Source organism: Suncus etruscus, chromosome 3 (assembly GCF_024139225.1).
Source record: "Suncus etruscus isolate mSunEtr1 chromosome 3, mSunEtr1.pri.cur, whole genome shotgun sequence".
Lineage (NCBI taxonomy): Eukaryota > Metazoa > Chordata > Mammalia > Eulipotyphla > Soricidae > Suncus > Suncus etruscus.
In genome coordinates this window covers 21,178,338-21,202,817 of record NC_064850.1, presented here as the reverse complement: position 1 = coordinate 21,202,817, position 24,480 = coordinate 21,178,338, and the positions used below count along the sequence as shown (strand labels likewise).

Genomic DNA, 24,480 nt, shown 5'->3' with positions numbered 1-24,480 from the left:
ACATGCAAAACAAGCACCCAACCTGCTGTACTATTGCTCCATCTCCGTAAGTGGGTATTGTTTTATCCCTGCTAGTAAGTGGTAGTGTTGAGGTTCACACTAGCTTAAAGATTGCTCTCATAACCATTACACTATGTTGCCTCCTGAACTTGTTTGATTCAGTACTCACTCTACATCTGTTACTGCCAAGGATATTAACCAATACAGTGAGTTGAATATTTGCCCTGGGCTCACCTGTTTATTTTGGTTTTGAGGTTTTTGGTGGGGAGAGCGGAAGAGGTTTTCCATAGGAAACCCTGTCTGGTCTTTTGGCTGGAGACTACTTACTGCCTGTCTACCTTTGGAGTCTCCTGGTGCTCAGCACACGAAGGCAGGTGTGTGTTGGTCCTTTCGCCTTCCTGACTACTGTCTGATCTGTGTGAAGGAATAAATTGGACACTTCTTTCTTTCTTTCTTTTTTTTTAAAGCCTACAGCACCTGCTATTCTCAGGCGTTCTCCCATCCAAGTACTAACTAGGCCCGACCTTGCTTAGCTTCTGAGATCAGGATGGTATGGCCGTAGACTGGACACTTCTTTCTAAAGTTGCCACACACAGTGTGGCTCATGGGCCCCCCAATTTATATCCTGATGATACTGTGCTGTGTCTGGCTGAAAGAGAATGATGAGCAAGTTAGAAATCTAGGAGAGAGCAAAGTAGCTTTCATGAATTAGGAGTCCAAGCCAGTGAAGAAGACTCAAAGTGGCCCTTGAAGTAACAGGCTGGAGGTGTGACCTGAACATCGAGGCTGATGCCTGCCCACTTCTCATTAGGCCCAGCCCTGAGCACCTGCCAGCCAGCCAGATCCATCCTTTTTTTGGTTTTGGTTAACTGGGGACCACACCCAGCAATGCCCAGGGGTTACTCCTGGCTCTGCACTCTGACATCACTCCTGGCCATGCTGAGGGGACTATAGGGGTGACCGGGGGAGCGAACCTGGGTCAACTTTATGCAAGGCAAATGCCCTACCCACTACCCCATTGCTCCAGCCCCATATAAACAAGTGAAAACAGTTGCACATGGCAAAAACATTTGATCCTTACAGGATCAAATCAAAGAGTCAAAAGCTACTGTTCCTTACTTTCCTCAGAGGTAATCATGGTCATGCTTGAGTTTCTACTATATCCTCTTAGAATTTTTTATTATTTTATTTTTATTCCATTTTATTATTAAAGTAACTCTTTTCTGAAGTTTTGTTCCATCCTCTACCTCTATTCCCTTCATTGTTGTGATGACAGAGTCATGGTGCATGCCAGGGGTTGCACATCAGGTCACCGTGCTCTAGCACACAGCCACAGTGCTGTTCTTTTAGTTGTGGTCTTTGCACATGCTCGCCATACCACATTGCCAGTGTTCCTCTGCCAATGTCCCAAGGCCCCCTCCCATCCACTCTTTGCCTCCTTGACCCCATTGGTAAACTATTCTGTAGATTGACTCTCAGGACACTCAGGTTCTATATGCTGCCTTTGTCCATTTATTTTTCCTTTACTGAGTAACTTGTATTTTTGTGATGATTTCTTAAGTTCCTTCTACATTAGCACATAAAAATATACTTAATTATTTTTAATGATTGTCATTCTGTTATACAGATATGCCAGAAGTTTTTTTCCCCTCTCCTATTGGTGGGCATTTATATTATTTTTGCTTTTTAGTCATTACAAATGACACTGCAAGGGCCCGGAGAGATAGCACAGTGGTGTTTGCCTTGCAAGCAGCCGATCCAGGACCTAAGGTGGTTGGTTCAAATCCTGGTGTCCCATATGGTCCCCCATGCCTGCCAGGAGCGATTTCTGAGCAGACAGCCAGGAGTAACTCCTGAGCACCACTGGGTGTGGCCCAAAAACCAAACAAAAACAAAAACAAAAACAAAACAAAAACAAACAAATGATACTGCAAGAACATCGTTATGCATTTTTTTTTCATTTTTTTGTTTTTTGTTTTTTTTTTTTTGGTTTTGGGGCCACACCTATTTGACGCTCAGGGGTTACTACTGGCTAAGAGCTCAGAAATCGCTCCTGGCTTGGGGGGACCATATCGGATGCCGGGGGATCGAACCACAGTCCGTCTTATGCTAGCACTTGCAAGGCAGACACCTTACCTCTAGCGCCACCTCACCGGCCCCATGCATTTTTTCATAGTTGTACAGATGTGTCTGAAAGATTCTCTGCAACTAAACTAGAGTCAAATGATAGTTTTTTCTAGCTATTGGTTAAATTGTCCTTAAACAAAAGTAATATATACTAGGGCTGAAGTGATATTACAGTGGGTAGGGCATTTATCTTGCATCAGTTGACTTGCAGGCTTCTATTGCTGCATCCCATATGATCCCTGAGCACCTCTAGAAGTGATTTTTGAGTGCAGAGCCAGGAATAGCCCTTGAGTATTACCCAGTATGGTCCCCAAAACAAAAACAAAAAATAATGATAATGTAATTTTTGCTTCCCCTATTATCAGCTCTGGCATTAAAACTTTATGAATTTGAAAGTAATAGAGGTTAATATGCATTTTTTGAGATTGAGCATTATTATTGTTTTGTTTTTGGGCCACATTTGGTGTGCTCAGGAGTTACTCCTGGCTCTGAGCTCAGGAATCACTCCTTTCAGGCACAGAGGACTCTAGGGAAGCCAGGGATTGAACCTTAGTCAACTGCATGCAAGATAAGCACCCCACTCACTGTACTTTCACTCCAGCCCCACATTATTAGTATTATATTAATATATATAATATATATTAAAAATATTTTTTTTTTTTGCTTTTTGGGCCACACCCTGTGATGCTCAGGGGCCACTCCTGGCTATGCACTCAAAAATCGCTCCTGGCTTGGGGGACCATATGGGACACCCGGGGATCGAACTGTGGTCCATCCTAGGTTAACGCATGTAAGGCAGACACCTTACCACTTGTGCCACCGCTCTGGCCCCACATCATTATTATTGTTGTTGTTGTTTTGTTTTGTTTTTTCGGCCACATCCAGTAATTCTCAGGGGTTTCTCTTGGCTATGCGCTTAGAAATCGCTCCTGGCTTGGGGGACCATATGGGTCGCCAGGGGATAGAACTACGGTCCATCCTAGCTAGCACGCACAAGGCAGATGCCTTACTGCTTTGCATCATTGCTCTGGCCCCACATTATTATTTTTTAAACAAATCTTTATTAGCCATTTGTATTTTGTTTTATAGGAACCCCCTACCCATTCACCCACAAACTTTTTTTTTCTCTAGGGTTGCTTCTTATTGATTTAAGTGCCTTAGGAAACTAGCTTAGGCAACTGCATTTTTTTTTTCAGCTGATTGATTGATTGATTGATTGGGTTTTGGGCCACTCCTGGCTCTGTGCTCAGAAATCACTCCTGGCAAGCTCGGGAGACCATATGGGATGCCAGGCACTGAATCGGTCAGTCCTGGGTCAGCTGCATGCAAGGTATGCCATACCGCTGTGCTATCTCTCTGGCCCCCAGGGAACTGCATTTTGGATGCCTAGAAAGTACAAGCAAGTACATGTGCCTGGTAAGTGCCTACTAAGTGCACATGCTTGGGTCATACCTACAGCATTTACTGCTAATTCCCACAGCCCAGCAATGAAGGCTTATCAGCCAGAGTTCAGAGACATAATGTTCTGTCCACAATCAGACTCTGAGATCGTTGGGTCTTAAGCTCTCTGTGCATGCTGGACCCAAGCAGTTGTCTGGGAGTGTGGACCAGCAGCTCGTCTCTGGAGTCCAGTGGGCAAGGGTAGCCATTTTGATGGCCACCATCAGTTTTAGTGCATCTAAATCTTTGATTGGCCCTGTCTTTCTTATATCTTATATTTTATTAAGTGAATTTGTGGACCCTGAGACTTTTCTTTCTTAAAAAATTCAAGGCTTGGGGCCAGAGAGATAGCATGGAGGTAGGACATTTGCCTTGCATGCAGAAAGGCAGTGGTTCTAATCTCAGCATCCCATATAGTCCCCCGATCCTGCCAGGAGCGATTTCTGAGCATAGAGCCAGGAGTAACCCCTGAGTGCTGCCAGGTGTGACCCAAAAACAAACAAACAAAAAAAACCCCACAAAAATCAAGACTTTAGAATCTGAGGTTAGGGCACATGCCTTGCCAGATCTGATTACTTTGCTTTGCAGATGGCCTCTCAAGCATTGCTGGATGTGTCCCTGGTGGACCCCAACAATGCAATTGAACACTGCATCCTTAGACTTTTTCAATGCATATGCCCAAGTGTCATTCTGGAGACACGCACCCTCCCAACCCCCAATGCTGCTTGTGAAGCCTGGGGATTTGGAATTAGAAATCAGGGCTTTATAAATATTTATTTACCATTAAACTTTGGCTTGTAGACCTTCACATGGAGCTACAGAAAATTACTCAATGTAAAAAACTACTTAGAGAAGAAAGCAGCAAATTAGTGGTCCAAGTCCAGGCCACCTCCAGCCCAACCCGAAGCGGTGGCAGGGAGAGTCTTTCTCTCACACAGCCAATGTATCATCATCGAATGGCCCCCAGGCAGCCTAGCACTCTTCTGGCTGCTTGGTATTTGCTGACTGTGCTTACAGTACAGCTGCTTTCCATTGCTTGCATGTAAAGAGAGGTTTACACTTCTTCACACTAATGGAAGATAGAAGAGACTGAATCTTTCAAACAGTTGGGCAGATTCATGCCTCCAATTCTTTGTTAAAGGGTGATTTGGTTCTGGGTTGGGGTGAGCCTTCAGAATACGGAAGGTGGGAGAAAGAAGTCTCTGACTGGGACTTTTCCCGCTGGAAGAAATGTCTATGATCGCTTATCATTCCTCTTCCCTTCTCTCTGTTTAGTGTTTGTAAAGCTTCTTCTTTCCTCCCTCTTCATTCTAACTTAGAACGAGATTTTTCTTTTTGAGGCATTTCTCAGGAACCAGCCCTTCCAGGAGCACCCCTCCCCATTGGCTCCCATGTCTGTCACTTTGAGTGAAGGAGAGCAGACTGAAGGGCCCCTTCACTGGCACTGTCTTGTAGCTTGTGGGAGCTTTCCCTTCCTAAGATTCACTCTGCACTCTTCATGAGAATTTGGCCTTAACACAAGAGAGCATTTGTTTGAGCCAGTGCACTGTGTAGACAAAAGAGCCTTTGCTCTGCAGCAGCTGCAGGAGAAAGTGTCACACTGGTCGCTCCTTCTGAGACTTGTCAGGGAAGCCGGAGTCCGCAGGCAGCTGGAGGGAAATGCGGGACACAGAGGAATCTTCTCGCCAAGATCTCTCATCTTTTTGTTTGTTCTCTCTCTCTCCTCAGATGCTGATAGGTCTTGCTGGCTACTTGAGTGGATATGACGGCACCTTCTTGTTCCAGAAGCCAGGGGACAGCTATGAGCATCACAGCTACATAGGGATGCGAGGAGTAAGGCTACCTGACTAAATAGTGCCCAAGCCCTCAGTCTCATTTAGAGTGTCCCAGGTGGAAGCCCAGGAGTGATGGCAGGGGTAGAGAGGTAGAGAAGGGGACTTTAGGGGGAGAGAAGGTACTAGACGCAAACACCCTGGGGTAGCAATTCAGAACTGGAATGGAGAAGGGAAGAGGAGCCCAGAAATAATCGAGAGTACACACTAGGAGCTAGCCCAAGCCCAACTATCCTCTGCTCATGGAAGGCACCAGGATGGAGAGTAACCAGGGCCCCAGGAATCCCCTAGTGTTCTCACACTGACTTTATGGCACTGACAGGCATCTAATGCTGCCTGCCTCTGATGGCTTTTTCTTAAGCTGTCAGCTTCTTCACATTCACCCCCAGGTTCCTGGCTCTCCCCTTGAAGATTTCAGATACACATGTAGGGTTTTCTGATCTTTTAAGGAAGCCCATGTATTTGCCCTGATCTAGCACTAGCCTTGTGGTACCTAAAAGTTCAATAGTGGGGAACCCCATATAGATAAAATCTGAAAAAGTGACCTCAACTCAGAACAGGTCGAATTCATAAATTCTTCTTGAGGAACCCTAAGCATTTGAGCCTAATATTGCACACTTAGTTGGGCTGATGACTGGATGATATGTGTGGCCATTTCTTACCATGTCGAAAAAATCCATATTCTAACATGATCCTGTGACTTCTAATGATGGCTTTAGAATATCACAACATTAGTAAGCACATTAGTTTTTGTTGTCTAAAAGAGACAACTCAGATTCTTTTCCAGTTCATAAGCATGATGATTGGGTTTTCGTACGTCTGTGTGATATGTGCTTCCCTTCAACCTTGTTACGACGTCAGCACATGACCCTTCTGACATGAAAAAAATAAAAATGAATAAATAAAAGAGACAATCCATGGGCCAGAATGAAAGTACAGCAAATAGGGAGCTTCTGTTGCGTGCAGTTCACTTGGGTTTGATTCCCAGCACTACAATATGGTCCCCAAAGTTTGCCAGGAATGATTCCTAAGCACAGATCCAGGAGTAAGTTCTGAGTATTGCTGGGTGGGGACTACAAACAAAAAAATAAAAGACACAATTTAGATATGAGAATTGCTGTTTCCTTGGATCAATCTATTTATTTTTGGTGTTCCAGGAAGGACCATGAAGAGAAGTAGTTTAAAACAAGACAAAATAAAAGAACAGTCCTGCAGATCCTTTTTTAAAAAATCAAAATACTGGGGCCATAGCAATAACACAGTGATAAGGCCTTCGTTTTGCATGCAGCTAACCCAGGATAGAACTGGATTTGAGCCCCTGCATCTCATATGGTCCCCTGAGCCTGCCAGGGATGATTTCTGAGTGCAAAGCCAGGAATAACCCCTGAGTGCTTCTGGGCGTGGACCCCCCCCCCCCCAAATAAATATACAACAGCTAGTTGATTAAAATGATTTCTGAGGGATAGGAAAGATAGAATAGTGGGTAAGTATTTGCCTTTCATATGGCCAGTCCAGGTTGAATCCTTGACCATCACATATGGTTCTCTGAGCCTGCCATGAATGATTCCTGAGTACAGAATCAGGAATAAGCTCTGAGCACCACCAATTATGCCCCAAAACCAAATAAATAAATAAATAGAAATTTCTGGTGTGATTGAAGAAAAGAGCCAAGGAAGAAATTAATAGACTTCTCTAAAATAGTAAACTGCCTTCAATAGATTTTTTGCAACTTAAAACCATAGTTCTGGGACCAGAGCTATAGCACATTGATAGAGCATTTGCCTTACACACAGATTACCTAGGACTGACCCAGGTTCAATTCCCAGCATTCCATGTGGTCCTCTGAGCCTGCCAGGAGCAAATTCTGAGCACAGAGCAAGGAGTAACCCCTGAGTGTGCCAAGTGTGTCCCCTCCCAAAAAAAAAAAAAAAACCCAAAACCACAGTTCTTAGGAGAAACATGTTTACCAAGCACTTTCTATGTGTTTTTAAAAAATCTTGAGCTCATTTAATCAAGAGAACATTTTGAGGTAGAGACAGCTGGGATACAGAGATGTGTTCTTCTCAGGATCACAGCTAGAAGTAATGGGGAAATCCAGCCACAAGATTCCACTATGCCGTCTGGCTTGACTGAACTTCACTGAGTTCATGTTAGGGGACAAGGTGGTATTTACTAGGAACATCCCTTTTAAAAATATTATTTTTATCTTTATTTTGCTTGGGGGCCACACCCAGCAACGCTCCTGGCTCTATGTACTCAGGAATCAGTTTGTGGGTGCTCGGGGAACAAATGGAATTCCAAAGAACCATTGGCCTTGTTCAAGGCAAGCGTCTTGCCCACTGTACTATTGCTCTGGCTCTGGAAAACCCCATTTTAACCCATACATATTCCAGGTGATTTCAGACTACAAGTCATGCCTTCGCTGGGGTCCTCCATCTTAAAATTTAATTTTTACTATGAGGGTCTGATATCTAGCTTGGTTGTTTATTTTTTATTTATTTATTTGTTTATCTTTTCTGTTCCTAGTTCTGTGCATTTCTGGGTTCCTTGCTGATCCCCTTAGCCTACCTCACTGTTTTGGAACTGTCCAAGTCCCTCTCAGCAGCCCTGCTCACTGCTGCCCTCCTCATCTTTGGTAGGTTGTTTTATATTCATACCTCTGGGGAGATTGTCAATGTGATTGCATGTGGAGTTCTGTTACGGGCCCACCTCCTAGAAACTTTAGGATTTGATAAATGTTTTTTAAGTCTCTTTTTATTCACCAGCAGTATTTATTTGTATTACTACCTGTGTGTTCCAAATTATTGGAGGGAAGAGTGTGAGTCATCCCAAAACATAGACTTGCTCAGAGTGGGCCACATCTGAGTTTGAAATGATAATAAGATAGTGATTTGTGTGTGTGAGTATGTTTGATAGAGGCTTGAATATCTAATTCTGCTTTTTCTTTAGATTACTACCAAGATTAATTTGCAGGGGCCAGAATGATAATACAGCAATAGTACAATGCTTGCCTTGCACATGTCTGATCTGGGTTTGATCCTAGGCATCCCATTTGGTTCCTTGAGAACCATCAAGAGTGACTCCTACTGCACAGAGTGTTGCCAGGTGTGACCCAAAAAGCTAAAAAAATAAAATAAAAGATTGCTTTGCATTTTTTTTTTTTTTTGGTTTTTGGGTCACACCCAGCAGCACTCAGGGGTTACTCCTGACTATGAGCTCAGAAATCACTCCTAGCAGGCTCGGGGGATCATATGGGATGCCAGGATTTGAACCACCATCCTTCTGCATGCAAGGCAAACATCTTACCTCCATGCTATCTCTCCGGCCCCTACTTTGCATTTCTTAAATACTTTTAGCTGAATGAATAATAAAGACAGATGCTTTAGAAATGCTGGATAAGGGCCTGGAGAGATAGCACAGCAGCGTTTGCCTTGCAAGCACAGCAGCGTTTGCCTTGCAAGCAGCCGATCCAGCACCAAAGGTGGTTGGTTTGAATCCCAGTGTCCCATATGGTCCCCTGTGCCTGCCAGGAGCTATTTCTGAGCAGACAGCCAGGAGTAACCCCTGAGCACCACCGGGTGTAGACCAAAAATCAAAAAAAAAAGAAATGCTGGATAAAAAGAAATAAAGAAATAGCTGGATAGTAGGACATAGAAAATATTAATTTGGATATTTTCCATGGATATTCTTCACATGGATGCTTGAGAACTGATCCATAGAAACTAATCTTGAGGTTGGAGCTATAATGCAGCAGGTAGGGCATTTTCCTTGCATGAAGCCAGCCCCAGGCTACACCACTGGCCCATATGGTCCCCAAGCCTGCCAGGAGTTATCCTCAAGTGCAGAGCAACGAGTAAGTACTGAGCACAGCCAGGTTTTTGCCCTGACTCTTCTTCCCCATCTCCCCCGCAAAAACGGATTCTGTTGTTAACCTTGTTCTTCTGAAAACATACTTATGACATGATAAAGCTTAATGAAAGAAATCTAGATAAATTTAGGTGGCTTGGTGGACATTTTTGGAGTGATTTTGGAGTTTTTGACAAATATGTTGCAAGATTATAATCTCTGGGAGACTGCTATTTTTTATTGTTGTGTCTTGAGTTCCCCTGTTTAGTTATTTATTTAGTTTCATTTGTAAACTTTTTTTTGGGGGGCGGGGACATAACACACTTGATTGTGCTTAGGGCTTACTCCTTGCTTTGTGCTTGGGAATTACTCCTGGCAGTTCTCAGGGGATGTGATGGGGCCTCCAAAAGCAGAGTAGGTGCTCATTTTAATATGCTAGCTCTCCTCTCAACTATTTTTTGAGCATCTTCTCTTGGCCGACATGTCCTCTGAGGGGTTGATTGATGACAGTGTTCTTGTTGAGATCTCGGTGAGGGTTTGGCATGAGATAAAAGCCAACTACTAAAATGGTGGTAGGATACAGGAAAGAAATAAGGACTGAGAAGAAAAATTATGAGAATCACTGCTCTGGGTGAGTTGCACAATCCTTTTGGGAACAGTGTTCTTGAAGCAGTGTGTCTCTTTTCTTTCTTTTTGGTGAGAGGACACCTGATTGTGCACTGGGCTTATTCTTGTGTGTGAAATTCTTGGTGTGGTGCTCAGGGATCACACATTGGTTGTGTTCAGGGACTCAGATGTTGTACTGAGGATCAAATCTGATTTATGCAAGACCTTACCAAATCGCACTCATTTCTCTGCCTTCAAAATCTTGTTTCTTATTATTAGACTATGGAGTTTGGCAGAACTATAGCCTTTAATCTCCTGAATAACTCAGTGATAACTAAGTAGCTTAGATAGAACAAATACTAATGCAGCTAAGTGCTAGAGGAATTATTTCTTTTCTTTTTTTTTTTTTTGGCTCTAACAATGATATACTTCCTTTATTTATTTTTTAATTATGTGAACAATGATGCAAAGAAAGAGGACAAGGTAAAGTTACAGTGGAAGGACAATCACCCAAAAACAGAGTTCTCAGAAATCCCCCTGCTGGGGCCGGGCGGTGGCGCTGGAGGTAAGGTGCCTGCCTTGCCTGCGCTAGCCTAGGACGGACCGCGGTTCGATCCCCCGGCGTCCCATATGGTCCCCCAAGAAGCCAGGAGCAACTTCTGAGCACATAGCCAGGAGTAACCCCTGAGCGTCACAGGGTGTGGCCCAAAAAACCAAAAAAAAAAAAAAAAAAAAAAAAAAAAGAAATCCCCCTGCTGCCACCTTAATTTTGAACTTACAGTCAAAGGACATTAAGAAAAATAAAACAAAAAAAAAGAAAAATAAAACAGAACCCATGTACAATTACTTTGTCCCTCAAGTCTGCAGATTGTAGTACATTATAACATTTCTTAGCTGTACATCAAGCAATCTAAAGCCATAAAATTTATGTAACTCCTTAAACTTGAAGGCATAGTATTTTTTTACAATTCCATGCACATGCATATTAGTTTAAGTTAACCTCAAAAGTTTAAGTGGGTTTTTTTTTTAAGGTTTAGAGTCAAAGGAGAACAGTAAAAACGGTGTTAGAGTGGCAATTATCATTTGCATAGGCCCACCAAAATATGGGGGACATGGAAAGGAAAAGCCTTGGCCTAAATACAAGGAGACCCTATCCCTGAAGTTTCCTAGCATAAGACCAACTCTAGGCTCCAGGCAAACTAGTTTGCCCAATCCAGGTCATTGTCTGTAGTGCCAATTGCTAGAGGGACTATTTCTTACGTCTCCCCTCTGGGTGGCTTCTCTAACTTACTGTTTGACCTCTGACCTCATATTTTTCAGACACCGGCTGCCTCACTCTGTCCCAGTACATTCTCCTTGATCCCATCTTGATGTTCTTCATTATGGCCTCCTTGCTGAGCATGGTCAAGTACAACTCCTACACCAACAGGTCAGGAACCCCATCTGTGGGAGGAAGGCCATCAGAAATTGGCAGTCCCAGGGCTTGTTAAGGATTGAGGATTCAGGGTGGGTACCCTGAAAACTTGTCTTAAGGCTGAGCTTATAGCAATACTTTTTAAAAAAACTTAAATGGTCTGTTTTCCATGATAAAAACATATGTTATATATTATATTATGCTATGCTATGCTATGTTATATTATATCATATCATTATATTATGTTATTATATATCCATATACCTGTCAATGCTGAGGTCTTACATATGGCTTTGTAAAATTACATTATATGATATTATATATTTATTGTATATTATTATATATTATATCATATTATACTGGCAATGTTCAGGACTTAAATCTAGCTCTGCACTCAGGAATTACTCCTAGTGATGCTAGAGGGATCATATGGTATGCCAAGGGCCTTACCCACTGTACTATCTCTTTAGTCCCAATAAAAGTAGATTTTTGTTTTGTTTTGTTTTGATTTTTGGTTTATACCCAGCAGCTCTTAGGGGTTACTCCTGGCTCTATGCTCAGAAATTGCTCCTGGCAGGCTCGAGGGACCATATGGGATGCCGGGATTTGAACACACCATCCTTCTGCATGCAAGGCAAATGCCCTACCTCCATGCTATCTCTCCGGCCCCAAAAGTAGATTTTTAAATCTGTTTTCAACTGGGGCATCCAAATGATGCTCAGGAGATCCTGGGTACTACTCGCAGTTCTCAGCCAACCAGGCCAGTGGTTCAGTACAACTAAGGATGCGATGTTACTTAGGCTTTGTGGTTCCCGGGGATACATAGGCCACCCTGCTGGTGCCAAGTTCCTCTAGGACCACTGTCAGTGGATTTGGTATCATGTGGTATTGGAAATGGAACCCAATTTACATGCATGCCAGGATTTTGCCCTAACCACTGAATTATCTCCCAGCCCCCCAAAAATAGATTTTAGAATATTTTCTATATACACTTAAACTTTTGCTTTTTATGTAAGACCAAAAATGTCAAGTTTTGGGGGACCAGATCAATAGGGACAGTAGGTAGGTCACTTCCCTTGCATTCGCATTTGCCCAACCCAGATCTGATCCTTGGCAACCCATATGGCCCCATGAGTCTGCTAGGAGGGATTCCTGAGAGTGGAGCCAGGAGTAATCACTGACTATAGCCAGGTGTGGCCCCTCCAAAAATGTCAGGTTTTTAGAAAATAATGCTTTCATTGAATCACCATGAGATACAGTCATAAGTTGTTCATGATTGAATTTCAGTCATACAGTGTATAACAACTTTCACCTATACACATTTCCTGCCACTGGTATCCTTAATTTTCATCTCATTCTCCCCCCCCCCCCCCATCTGTGGCCAAAGAAAACAAAAAGAGGCCAGTTTAAAAAAAATAGTATTACTTGTTTCTTTATTTTTGATTTTTTGGGTCACACCGGGTTGTACTCAGGGATTACTCCTGATTCTGAATACAGGGATCACTCCTGGAAGAGCCAGAGGTACCATATGGGGTGCCAGGGCTTGAACCCATGTTGGTTGTATGTAAGGAGAATGCCTTACCCATCTCTCGAGCCCAGGGATGGCGAACAAGTTCGACACAAAGAGCCACAATTTTAAACTGTGAGAGTCAAAGAGCCACACCACGCAGTGACCTGCCAAAACAGACAAACACTCACACAAAAGCATCTAATTTTAACAATAATCTGGGGCCGGGAAGGTGGCGCTAGAGATAAGGTGTCTGCCTTGTAAGTGCTAGCCAAGGAACGGACCGCGGTTCGATCCCCCGGCGTCCCATATGGTCCCCCCAAGCCAGGGGCAATTTCTGAGCACTTAGCCAGGAGTAACCCCTGAGCATCAAACGGGTGTGGCCCAAAAACCAAAAAAAAAAAAAAAAATTAATTTTAACAATAATCTATTAAACACATATTGCATTTTGCCATTTTGAGTGAGGGTAAAAATCCTGCAGTGATGATGAGGGTGTGCTGCGTCCTTCACACTAAGAATTCACAGCAAGGGCCCGGAGAGATAGCACAGCGGCGTTTGCCTTGCAAGCAGCCGATCCAGGACCAAAGGTGGTTGGTTCAAATCCCAGTGTTCCATATGGTCCCCTGTGCCTGCCAGGAGCTATTTCTGAGCAGACAGCCAGGAGTAACCCCTGAGCATCGCCGGGTGTGGCCCAAAAACCAAAAAAAAAAAAAAAAAAAAAAGAACTCACAGCAAGATGTGACCCAACATGTGACACACAGGTCCCCCCGCTCTATGGCCCGTGCAGTTGTTTCCAAGGGATGGGAGATGGGATGACGCAGCCTGGGGGCGGGACTACACACTTGGAGATCTCTCCTCAGAGGTCCCTCCTCAGAAGCAGCAGAACAAAATCCAAACTGGGCAAAGAGCCACAGTATACAAAATAATGATAAGAGGCAAAGAGCCATATTCATTTGGGCCGGGAGCCGCATGTGGCTCGAGAGCCGCATGTTCGCCACCCCTACTCTAGCCCATATTACCATTATTTTTATTGTTGGGTTAGATTTAGAAGATATCCATGAATATTATAGGGATCCCTTTTTCTGCTGCACTACTTATAAACAAATTCTCAGTGCTGATGCTGTTTTGGAGACCTTTGTCCTTTCCTCCTTCTCTCTAGTCCATTCTAGTCCATTCTAAATGGGGAGGACACCAGGGTAGATGCTACATAAATCACTTTGTCCCTGCCCTCATTAGTTCCAACTCCAATGAAGAATATAAAAGTTAGCTGAGTGGCCTCTACCGTCAGAAAGATCCCTGTGTGCCTGGATGGTTCTAAACGTGTTTAGGTTGACTTGGCTTTTCTTATGAATAGTTGCCATCCTATTTCTGGGAAAGTAGAGAAGCAATTCATCCTATTCAAACTAAATGACTTAGTTCCTTGTAGGCTTTTCCAGATGTCAATTCGGTTTCTCCCATAGCCAAGCTCATTCAACTATTTGTACTAATCAACTCAGCCCAGTGACTGCAAGCCTTTTCTTCGCTTTGCCACATCACTGCCACCTGGGCAATAAATTGTGTACCACAGGGCAGTCCCAAGGCACCTCACGCTGAGCTGTTGAGGAGCATCCACTGTCAGCAGAAGCAGCCAGATAACCAGGAAAGTGTCCCTTGAGGACGAGTATTATTACAAACATTGCAAGCCTAGAGCCTGCTGCCAGGTTAGAACCATGCTCCAACATGGCTAGCTGGATTGCTTACCAATCTGTACATTGATTCTGTTGTAGGAAGAGACTAATAAATATTCAGAGCAGTGGAGCAGCGGTAGGGCGTTTGCCTTGCATGCGGCTGACCTAAGATGGACCACGGTTCAATCCCCCGGCGACCCATATGGTCCCCCAAGCCAGGAGTGATTTCTAAGTGCGTAGCCAGGAATAACCCCTGAGTGTCACCGGGTGTGGCCCAAAAAAACAAGAAAAAAAAAAAAAAAGACTAATGAGAGATGACTGCTGGGCTTTCAGGGAGTTAAACATTAATACTTGCAATACCTGAAACAGTGTCTAGCATATTATAAATATATAATAAATACTGGTGTTTTAAGGACCCTAGTGGCTTTTACAGGAGAGACTTCTCTAGCTTTTCCTTATTTGTCCACTGGACTGGTTGCTGAAGTATCACCTCTTGCTTACTTTAAGCCCTATACTTAGCCAAGAAAAATTGGTCTCTCTCCCCAGAAAAATCCCTTTCATTCCTCACACTATGCTTCCTCAAGTTCCAGGCATGTCACCAGCACTTGCTTCTGGAGCCATGCCATGGTCCCCTGAAGTGGGAGGCCTCCTAATAGAGCACTGCAAGCCTCCCAATGCCACCTCTGCCCTTGTCCTTTGCTACTTATGAGTTTGCCTGACTCCAGCTGCCAAACTGAATACTGTTATCTTGTGGTTTTCAGGCCCTTCTCTGCCCCCTGGTGGTTCTGGCTCAGTCTTACTGGCATTAATCTGGCTGGGGCTTTAGGGGTCAAGTTTGTTGGCCTCTTTATCATCCTGCAAGTTGGTTGGAACACCATTTCTGACCTGTGGCACCTATTTGGAGACCTCAGTCTTTCACTGGTAAGAACTCAAGAACTTGTAAAAGTGTCTTTGTATCTTGGTTTTATTCAGCAGAGCTTATGGCCTTTCTCTGCCTCTGTTGGCAGCTGAGTGCTAGTTCTGGATCTGGCTACCCTTCTCTGTAGGGCACAGGGGATGAACCAGGACTGGGAAGCTGGGCTGAGGACTGAGAGAGAACTATGAAGGAGGATAGACTAACATGCAGGGACTTCTCTTTAGGGCTTAAAATACTCTATAAACTCCCAGATAGGGGATTTTGTCCAGCTGGACTCAGTTCAGTTGCATGGTAGATTACATGGATTGTAGGTCATATGGGTGGGATGATGTTCTAAAGGAGCAATTTTCCTTTCTTCTCTCAGGGTCCCCAACTTTTGTGTTATTAGAGCTTTGTAGGATTTATTAAAATATTATTTATTAAGAACTGTGCCAAGGGACTGGAGAGATAGCATGGAGGTAAGTCATTTGCCTTGCATGCAGAAGGACAGTGGTTCAAATCCTGGCATCCCATATGGTCCCCTGAGCCTGCCAGAAGCGATTTCTTAGCATAGAGCCAGGCATAATGCCTGAGCACTGTCGGGTGTGACTCAAAAACCAAAAAAATAAATTAAAAAAACCTGTGCCAAAGGGCATCAAAGAGATAGCATAGCAGTAGGGCGTTTTTGCACACAGCCAACCCGGGACAGAAGGTTGTTGAATCCCGGCATCCCATATGGTCCCCTGAGCCAGCCAGGAATGATTTCTGAGTACAGAATCAGCACCGCCAGGTGTGACAAAAAAAAAAAAAAAAAAAAAAAAAAAGAACTGTGCCAGGTATGATGCTAAATGCTTTACCTGCATGTGCTCATTTATTCCTTGGAACAATCCTACAAGGGTGGTAGTTATTGCTCTTTCTTTACAGTGCAGAAATGTTGGCAGAACTATAGCCATATAGTACAATGAAAGTATAATGTTTCCAAAACAAGCAGTGGATATAGGACTCAGATTTCAGTGAGGCTAGCACCAGACCCAAACAAGTACACTAGGTGCTTCACCACCACTTCGGCACCAATGTTCAGAAAATTAGATCATTTATTTATAGACTAGTGTCAAACCATCCACTAAGTGTGAAACTCAGAGTATCTAGATGAGTAAACAGGATTCCTGCCTTCTAAAGAAAGTAGAGATGGGGGACTAAGTGGGCAGGAGCTCAGAGACAGCATCAGGTCACCAGACGCTTTGAGATCCTGAGGGGTGCCAACCCAGTCCATGAGCTGCGGTAAGGTTCTGAAGTTGGGAGGAGCATTTCCTTGTGAGATAGTGAGACTGCAGGATCCCAGAAGTGGGATCCAGGGCAAGGAGTTCAGAGTGGCTGCATGACAGAGAAGCAGAGGTTGGGAGTGCCAGCTGTGCCTGTCTACAGTAATAGCCATAACCCTGGGAGTGAAGATGGGCTGTTCTGTGTTAGCCATCTTGTAGGGCTGGGTGGGTGGTAGTTATGGAAAGAAGAAACATTTTCTTCTTTCTTGTGGTCATGAGCTTTTCCACATTTTATAATTGTCTTATAAGTGAAAGTGGCTCTCTAAGGCACATATAAGGTATAAGAAAAGCAAAGGCCCACCTGTTCAGCACCCTACATGCTCTGTTTGCAGGTGACTATGTGGAAACACCTCATGGCGCGCATCCTGTGTCTCATAGTCCTGCCCCTGGTGATCTACATGGCCACCTTTGCCATCCACTTTCTGGTGCTGAATAAAAGGTATGGCCAGGCTTCCTATTAGCTCAGGGTTACTCTTCTCCTTGCCTCTAAACCATGCAGGCACTGATTTTCTGAGGATGGGCAGACAGGAGAGAGGGAATCCGCGGTTTTATTTGTTTGTTTGTTTAACCTCTTTGTTTCTTCCTATATTTTATTTGTTTGTTTGAGGGCCACACATAGCAGTACTTAGGCACTATTTTCAGCTTGATGCTTTTGGCAGTGCTCAGGGAACCATATGTAGTGTCAGGAATCAAAGCCAGGCCTCCTGCATACAAAACATGTGCATAAGTCTGTTGAACTATCTTGTAGGTTCCAAAGGACTCAGAAGGCCTGGCCTGAAGAAAGAGAAAAAAACCCTAATAGCCAAACTATTCTTTATCCCCACTCCCACCCCATACTATCTCTGTGACTGATGATACCTCATTGCTTCCACACTTTTTTCCTGAAGTGTTGTGCTTTATAATACTGTTAATGACAGGCTTTATAATACTGTTAGTGGCAGGCATCCTGCCTACAGCATTCCAAATACCACACCCTCTGCCATAGTCTCAGGGTCTCCTCCCAGACACCCAAGTATCCCTCCTCCTCCATTCTATAAAACGATTCTCAAGTTCTATTGTCTTTAATCATTGTTATTCCTACACTATGATCCTTACATACCACATATGAGAATGATCACTCTGTATCTGTCCTCGCCTCTGGTTCCCTCCACTTCAAACCTTGTAGCAACAAATTGCATGATTTAATCTTCTCTTATTGCCCAGTAGTACTCAACTGTGCACAGATACCATAGTTTCTTTATCTAGTCATCTGTTCTTCCTCAGGGTTGTTTCACTGGTACTTCTTTGGTTTTTAATTTGTTTGTTTGTTTGGGGCCACACTTAATGTTGCTCAGGGCTTACTCTTGGCTCTGCACTCACTAATTACTCCTGGTGGGCTGAGGGGGATCATGTGGGATACCAGGGACCAATTCCAGATTGGCCATGTACAAAGTAAATGCCTACCTAGTGTACAATCTTTCCAGCTCAATCACTGGTACCTTTTTTTATTCTTTTCTTTTTCTTTTTTTTTTTTTTTTTTTTGGTTTTTGGGCCACACCCGGCGGTGCTCAGGGGTTACTCCTGGCTGTCTGCTCAGAAATAGCTCCTGGCAGGCACGGGGGACCATATGGGACACCGGGATTTGAACCAACCACCTTTGGTCCTGGACCGGCTGCTTGCAAGGCAAACGCCACTGTGCTATCTCTCCGGGCCCAATCACTGGTACTTTTAAACTGAACAAAGTTCAGTTCTAGGGCCCCTGGGAAATCACAATTTTTATCACATTAATTTGATTCTGTGCGGGTCTTCCCACAGTGGTCCTGGTGATGGCTTCTTCAGTTCTGCCTTCCAGGCCCGCCTTTCAGGAAACAACCTTTACAATGCTTCTATCCCAGAATGTGAGTACCCTTGTCCTTTTCACGGATGGTAGGGTAGAAGGTCATCCTGGTTTTAAATTGCCAGGCAAATCTGACAGAATGTGTAACTTGACAATATAAGGGACAGGATGGGAGAGAGATTCATCTAGAGGGGTCTATGAGAGAGAACATGAGGGTGATGCTTCAGTCCCTGGCACTATGGATGTGACCCAACTCTTCCATTAAAAGAAAAGAAAAGAATAGTAAAAGATAGACATGATCTGTATACTCGAGAATGACTTGGAACATGGGGTGTCCCAAGAAACATGTTCTTGAACAGTAAGTTCTTTCACCCTAAAGAGCAGCTACTCTGAAAGAAAGTACCAATGAGCTCACTTATCTGTGGCAAATAGAAACTCCAAGCAAGGGAATAAGCAGTATTGAATGATGACAAGGCTCTAGATTATAGAACTGAGGTTAACAAGCAGTGAAGAATTGGGCTGGAAGTAATCTCAGGGCATTGTGAAGGGTTTTAGTATGTGTGTGTGTGTGGGGGTGAGGTAGCTGTGTGCATCAAAACCAGAAATGCTAATACTATTGTAAACTTGTGAAGTCAGGCAGAAAGAGACTGGTGAAAAGACCAGATCCTTAAGGGCTGGGGGGGTCACTTTCCACCAGGTTGTTCTGTGGATAACATCCACTTTTTCTTTTTTAAAAAAAATGTAATTGTGGGACATACTCAGCAGTGCTCAGAGATTATTTCTGGCTCTACATAGACTCAGGAATCACTCTTGGTGGGCTCAGATGACCATGAGAGATGCTGGAGATCAAACCCAGTCCTACCACTTGTAAGAAAAGCACCTTAATCTCTGTACTGTCTCTCAGCCCCCTGCACATCCATTTTCTAATAGAAAGAACTGAGCAAGTGCTAGCCATGTTTGAAGTTGTTTGGGTGCCCCCCAGAGTAAACTCTACAGTTATGGAGCTGTGTGGATAAAAGGGTGTGAGATAATACTTCTGCTGGGGTGCTGAGGGAAGGTTTCACAGGTACGTCTGTGATGTGTCAGGGAACAAGAAGACAAGAGAACAGGGCTGAGGTCAGGGAGTTGGAAATGCAAGCAAATAAGAAATTCAGGAAGGAGGTTAAGGAGGAGCAGGCTACCAGGGAGTGTAGGGTTAATAAAGGGGGACAGGAAGAATTTTTATAAGCAGAGGTAGTCAGCAGTGTATGGAGCTATAGATATTAGTCTGCATGAAATCTTAGAAAAATTAAGCTGATTGGTGAAATTAGCAGATTTCCACTTGTTATTTAAAAGGCCCATCTTGGGCTGGAGTAACAGTACAGCACTTAATTTGCACACAGCTTACCTGGGTTTTTCTATCTCCAGCACTCCATATGATCCCCCAAGCTGCCAGGAATGATCCCTGAGCTAAGAGCTAGGAATAAGCCTTGAGCACCACTAGGGTGTGTCTCCCCTCCTTTCCCCAAAAGGCCCCTCTCAGTTATGATCTCTTCTACGAAGTCATCCTCCCCATAGTCCTTGGATAGAAATTCATCCCAAATTACACTTCCCAGGAATGGGCTTTTCAAGGTTTCAGTCAGCTGTCCGTTACCTTTGCATCCTTTGTGTAATCTTTACATTCTTTTGGCCAAATGGACCCACTAAAGAGAATAGGTTTCGGCTTCTCTTTAGAGGGAGGACTGATTCTGGGGAGTAGAGAATGAGCTGAAGTGGGCAGCAAGCTTACAGGGTATTGTCAAGTGAGACAGTCAGTGGAAAAGAGGCTTCTCAGTAACCTGGAGTCGCAGGAGGAGTGGGATGAACTTGTAAAAAGTAGTTGCCCTATTTGCTATTTTAATTCATTGTTAAAAAACAAAACTAAAACCAACTAGTATGGAACTTCATGTAGTTACAGATCCAATGGCATAAAGGTATAGAAAAGTCTGTTTTGTCAGTCTGACATTATTTGCTGTAGAACATTCCAGATGAGAAGAATGGTGCTTCTTCAATCCACAGGGGAGAACCTGTATTAAAGGAGAAACTGTTCCTAATTTCACAGTGGCTTTACAGTGGTTTATTAGTAGCATTAAGACCCAACTTTTTTTCAAGCCCTCAGGAGGGAAGGACAAGTACTTGAGACGGTTGTGAGCTCCATCTGAGTTCACTCATTAGAATGAGAAGGCAGCCCAGGGATGGGCTTAGTGTATCCTATGGTTTCTGCGCCCCTGCCCATGAGGGCCAGCCTCGACCCCTATGCCAGTTCACTCCTCCACTGTCTTCCTTCCTCCCAGATCTGGCCTACGGCTCTGTGATTACAGTGAAGAACCTACAGATGGCCATTGGCTATCTCCACTCCCACCCACACCTCTATCCCGAGGGCATTGGCGCCCGCCAGCAGCAGGTCAGTGAGCCCTGACATCCTTGTGTTGCTACTGCCCCACACTGCAGCCAGAACCGAGCCAGCCAGTCACTTTCTACTTCACCTCCTTGGCATATGATGCTTCCCTCCCCTGAAACACTCTTCTCCTACCCTCCTACTACTCTTCTCTGGCTTTCCCCCTCAACAGCATGGCCCCTCTCTACCTGCTACTGAGCTAGGCAGGCACCCTTTACAGACCTGTGGGATTCCTGGCCTCCTGGATTGTAAACACTGCCCTCCTAACATTTCCTTGCTCCCAGAAGACTCCAGTGTAATGCCTGGCACAGTGGATGATGTATGAAATGTAGCATACACTGATAATTATGCTAGATTATCTGTACCTACTATGCCATTTGTAGACATGACTGTTCCAAAATGTAGCCTCTGGGGTTGTTGGCTGGAAGAAGTTGGAATGATTCATGTTGGTTTTAGTTGATTGTCTTGTAAGCTATGTGATGGTATTCTCCCTCCCAAACCCATGTAGGTCACCACCTATTTGCACAAGGATCTCAACAACTTGTGGATTATCAAGAAACATAACACAGATTCAGGTAATATATTAGGGAAGATGGTTCTTGTGGTACTGACTTTGAACCCTCCTTCATGTTTTTTTTTTTTACCTCTAAATGAACGGGACCAAGAGGGACTTGTCTGCACATTCTTTCATAACATCTTTTTCTGATCTCTGTGATCTGTAATGTTGTCTCAGCAGTTATCTGTCTCACTGTGGCATAAGGGATCAGCAGTGAGCAAAACATCCAATTTGCCTCTAGAGCTGTCATTGTGAAGCCAGAGAACAGAGCCAAACAAGGCTTAGACTGAATCCATAAGAAGTTACTTGGGAAATGTTTCCTGAGTAGCCTCAACCAAAAATGCCTGTTAGCTGCTTGCAAATCCCAGCTTATGTACACCTCAGGCTTCCTTAACATGCCAGGGTACTGGTGCCATTGTTTGCTCTGTGGGAGACATCAGTCATTTGGAGATGTGAGGGCATCAGTTAGGTTTGTCCAGGCTGAGATCTGGGGAAACTAGCCTGGGCAAAGCTGTTTCAAAGAGCACCTCACAGACCCTCACAGTTTTGGGACAGGGACAGGGCTATATAGGCATCTTTTTTTCTTTGGTGAGAGAAGTGAGCTTACATCGATGGAGAATAGAGGTGTCTTACTCTCACTGGTTGTCAGAAGCCACAGGTGTCCTCTGCATCTCCTCAGAAAATGCCATCTTGCTCAACCTGTTTTGTCAATATGCCCTTCAGCTCTGCCTTAGCATTTTGGAGAAAGTAGAAGGTTGCTTATCTATTTGCTGTCATGTTCTTTCAACACCTCTTCTGAGTGACATAGTTTTAGTCTAGAAACATGATTCTTATGTAAAGTAAATTAAGACAACATGGACTGTCTGTTTTTGTATCTATATGGTATTACATTTTAGCCAGTAGGGCCACAATGGGCTCTGAAAGACTACCTTTATAGGATGTGACCATCTCTGGTCAACTCTGTGTGACTTCTGCTGATATGGTTGCACTAGGGATGTGATTTGTATAAAGTCAATCTCGGTGCTTGTGATGATTGCCAGTCCTTCCCCCCAATTTTTTGTAAATAAAACGCCCCGTTCCATGGATGTGTTTGATTTGTCATCTTGCTAATTAATTTGGGGGGGGGGTAAACACTCCAGAAACATGTTTGGTATTTCTTTTTTTTTTCTTAAATAAAAAAACATGTTTGCTATTTCTTTTTTTTTCCTTAAATAAAATTTTTATTTAAGCACCTTGATTGTAGTTGGGTTTAAGAGAGCAGCAAAGGTACTTTCTCATAAGAGTTAGTGATTTGTTCAGCAAATTACATTTTTTGGCCTTGAGTGCTAATAAGTCACTATTTGGGGAAGAAATTTGCAAGAGTGCTTTATGCTACCACCTTTGTTTTTTCTGTTTTCAGTTTTCTGGCCTTGATGCTATCAAAATAGTACCCTTTGTTGATCACATCTTCAGTTCCTTTAAAAGCCTCCTACTTTAAGCCTCCTACTTAATTAAGTCTCTTGCCAAGATAAGAAAATCACTAGGAAATTTGATAGGCTTTAGCAACATCTTTTGAGGAAAATTGGGCAAAACCATCATTTGCATGGAGTTAGATTTGGAAGTAATGCTTTTTGTACTACTAAAAGGGGAAAAGCTAATTTTCTCCTTTTGAAGCAAAATCACTTTGCTTCTTCACTAAAAAATGTTCCAGTTGGGTCTTCAGTGTGGTAGATAATACCCTCATTTCCAAGCCTTGCACACAGTCTGGCCCTGCTTATTTAGACCCTCTTCCTTTCTGATCCTCCTTCCTGCCTATTCAACCATTTGCCATGGACCAGGTGAACTTGTTCTTCTTCTATGTTTCTGTGTCTTTTCTCCATTTGTTCACCTGGTAACTTTGAGAGTCTTTTCAAGTATTACCCTTTGATGTCATAGCACAGTTACTAACTCTGAACCTTGTTGCACTGTGATTCTTTACCTGTTACCCCATTAATACTGGCCTAAAGTGTAATTGATTTCAAATATCAGGACTTGTTTCTTCTTGCAGGTCCCCTGAACTCATCATTCCCGGTTGAGTTTGTAAGACACGGAGACCTCGTTCGACTGGAGCACAAAGAGTAAGTGTATTTACTCTTTCACCTAATTGAATGGCTTGGGCACCAAAGGCAGAATTCCTTTTCAGCGAAAAGTAGGCAGCAACCTTATTTGGATGAGGACCTAGTAAATGCCACAACACTTGTGCTAGATGGGATGAATCATTTGGTAAGATTGATAAAATAAATATCATCGCCTTTGCATAGGGGACTTGATTTCAGAGGGGCTTGAAGAGAACCTCCAGCTTTCCTTTCTCCTAGAGGGAAAAATGAGTTGCCTAAAGCTGCGGCTTAAATGTCTGTCTTTAGAAAGATGTGGGAGTCTCTGAGAATATGGTAAACTAGTATATTTAACCAATGTTCTCTCTGAAAATGACTAAGAGTGATGGAAAAAAACATCTTAAAAGCATCCTAGAGTTGTCCAGAGTAAGAACTTAGCAGACCAAAGTCAAGTGAAAGAGGTATCCAAGAACTTTTGGGGGGACACTGCAGGCTATTTTAGTACATTTCAATCTTGAGATTTTTTTTCCTGCCCCCAAATCTTGAGGTTTAATCATTGAATTTACCTCTTGAAAAAATGGAATTTTAAGTCAAAACTTTAGGTTAATCCATTGTCACATATTTATTTAGTGGTCACATAATTTTGGAATCCTAAAGCTTTAGGGTAATGGTAAGCCTTTCCCTGTTCCCCTCTACCCAGGAAACTGACTTTGGTACCAGCAGAATGTGCAGCAGGGGCCAGGTGCACAGATGGGGACACTGTTTTCTGGGCTGTTATAAGTCAACCCTGTCTGTCATGGATTGGACCTCAAATTCATTGAACTCCCAAGCCCATGTTGAATGGGCTCAACATTTTTAAGCCACAATTTAAATGGAAATGCTCCTAGACTGTTGTGTGTCCAAAGTGAAACACATCTTGTCTCAGGAAAGGCATTGCCATCCAGCCCCATAAACAGGTTTTTTT

General features: G+C 43.6%; 1 protein-coding gene and 1 non-coding gene across 2 annotated transcripts in view; both read left to right on the top strand.

The window, feature by feature from the left end:
• POMT2 (protein O-mannosyltransferase 2) overlaps positions 1 to 24,480 on the top strand; it is a 55,371-nt gene that overhangs the window by 10,941 nt on the left and 19,950 nt on the right. The window contains exons 3-11 of the mRNA XM_049770386.1: positions 5,296 to 5,400; positions 7,926 to 8,034; positions 11,172 to 11,280; positions 15,201 to 15,360; positions 16,989 to 17,095; positions 18,451 to 18,533; positions 20,785 to 20,894; positions 21,397 to 21,463; positions 23,471 to 23,540. Coding sequence (XP_049626343.1) covers positions 5,296 to 5,400; positions 7,926 to 8,034; positions 11,172 to 11,280; positions 15,201 to 15,360; positions 16,989 to 17,095; positions 18,451 to 18,533; positions 20,785 to 20,894; positions 21,397 to 21,463; positions 23,471 to 23,540 — 920 coding nt within the window. The remainder of the gene's footprint in view (positions 1 to 5,295; positions 5,401 to 7,925; positions 8,035 to 11,171; positions 11,281 to 15,200; positions 15,361 to 16,988; positions 17,096 to 18,450; positions 18,534 to 20,784; positions 20,895 to 21,396; positions 21,464 to 23,470; positions 23,541 to 24,480) is intronic.
• Positions 6,175 to 6,278, top strand: LOC126005326 (small nucleolar RNA U13). The gene has a single exon (XR_007494461.1). It is a non-coding gene; the product is annotated as a small nucleolar RNA U13 (small nucleolar RNA).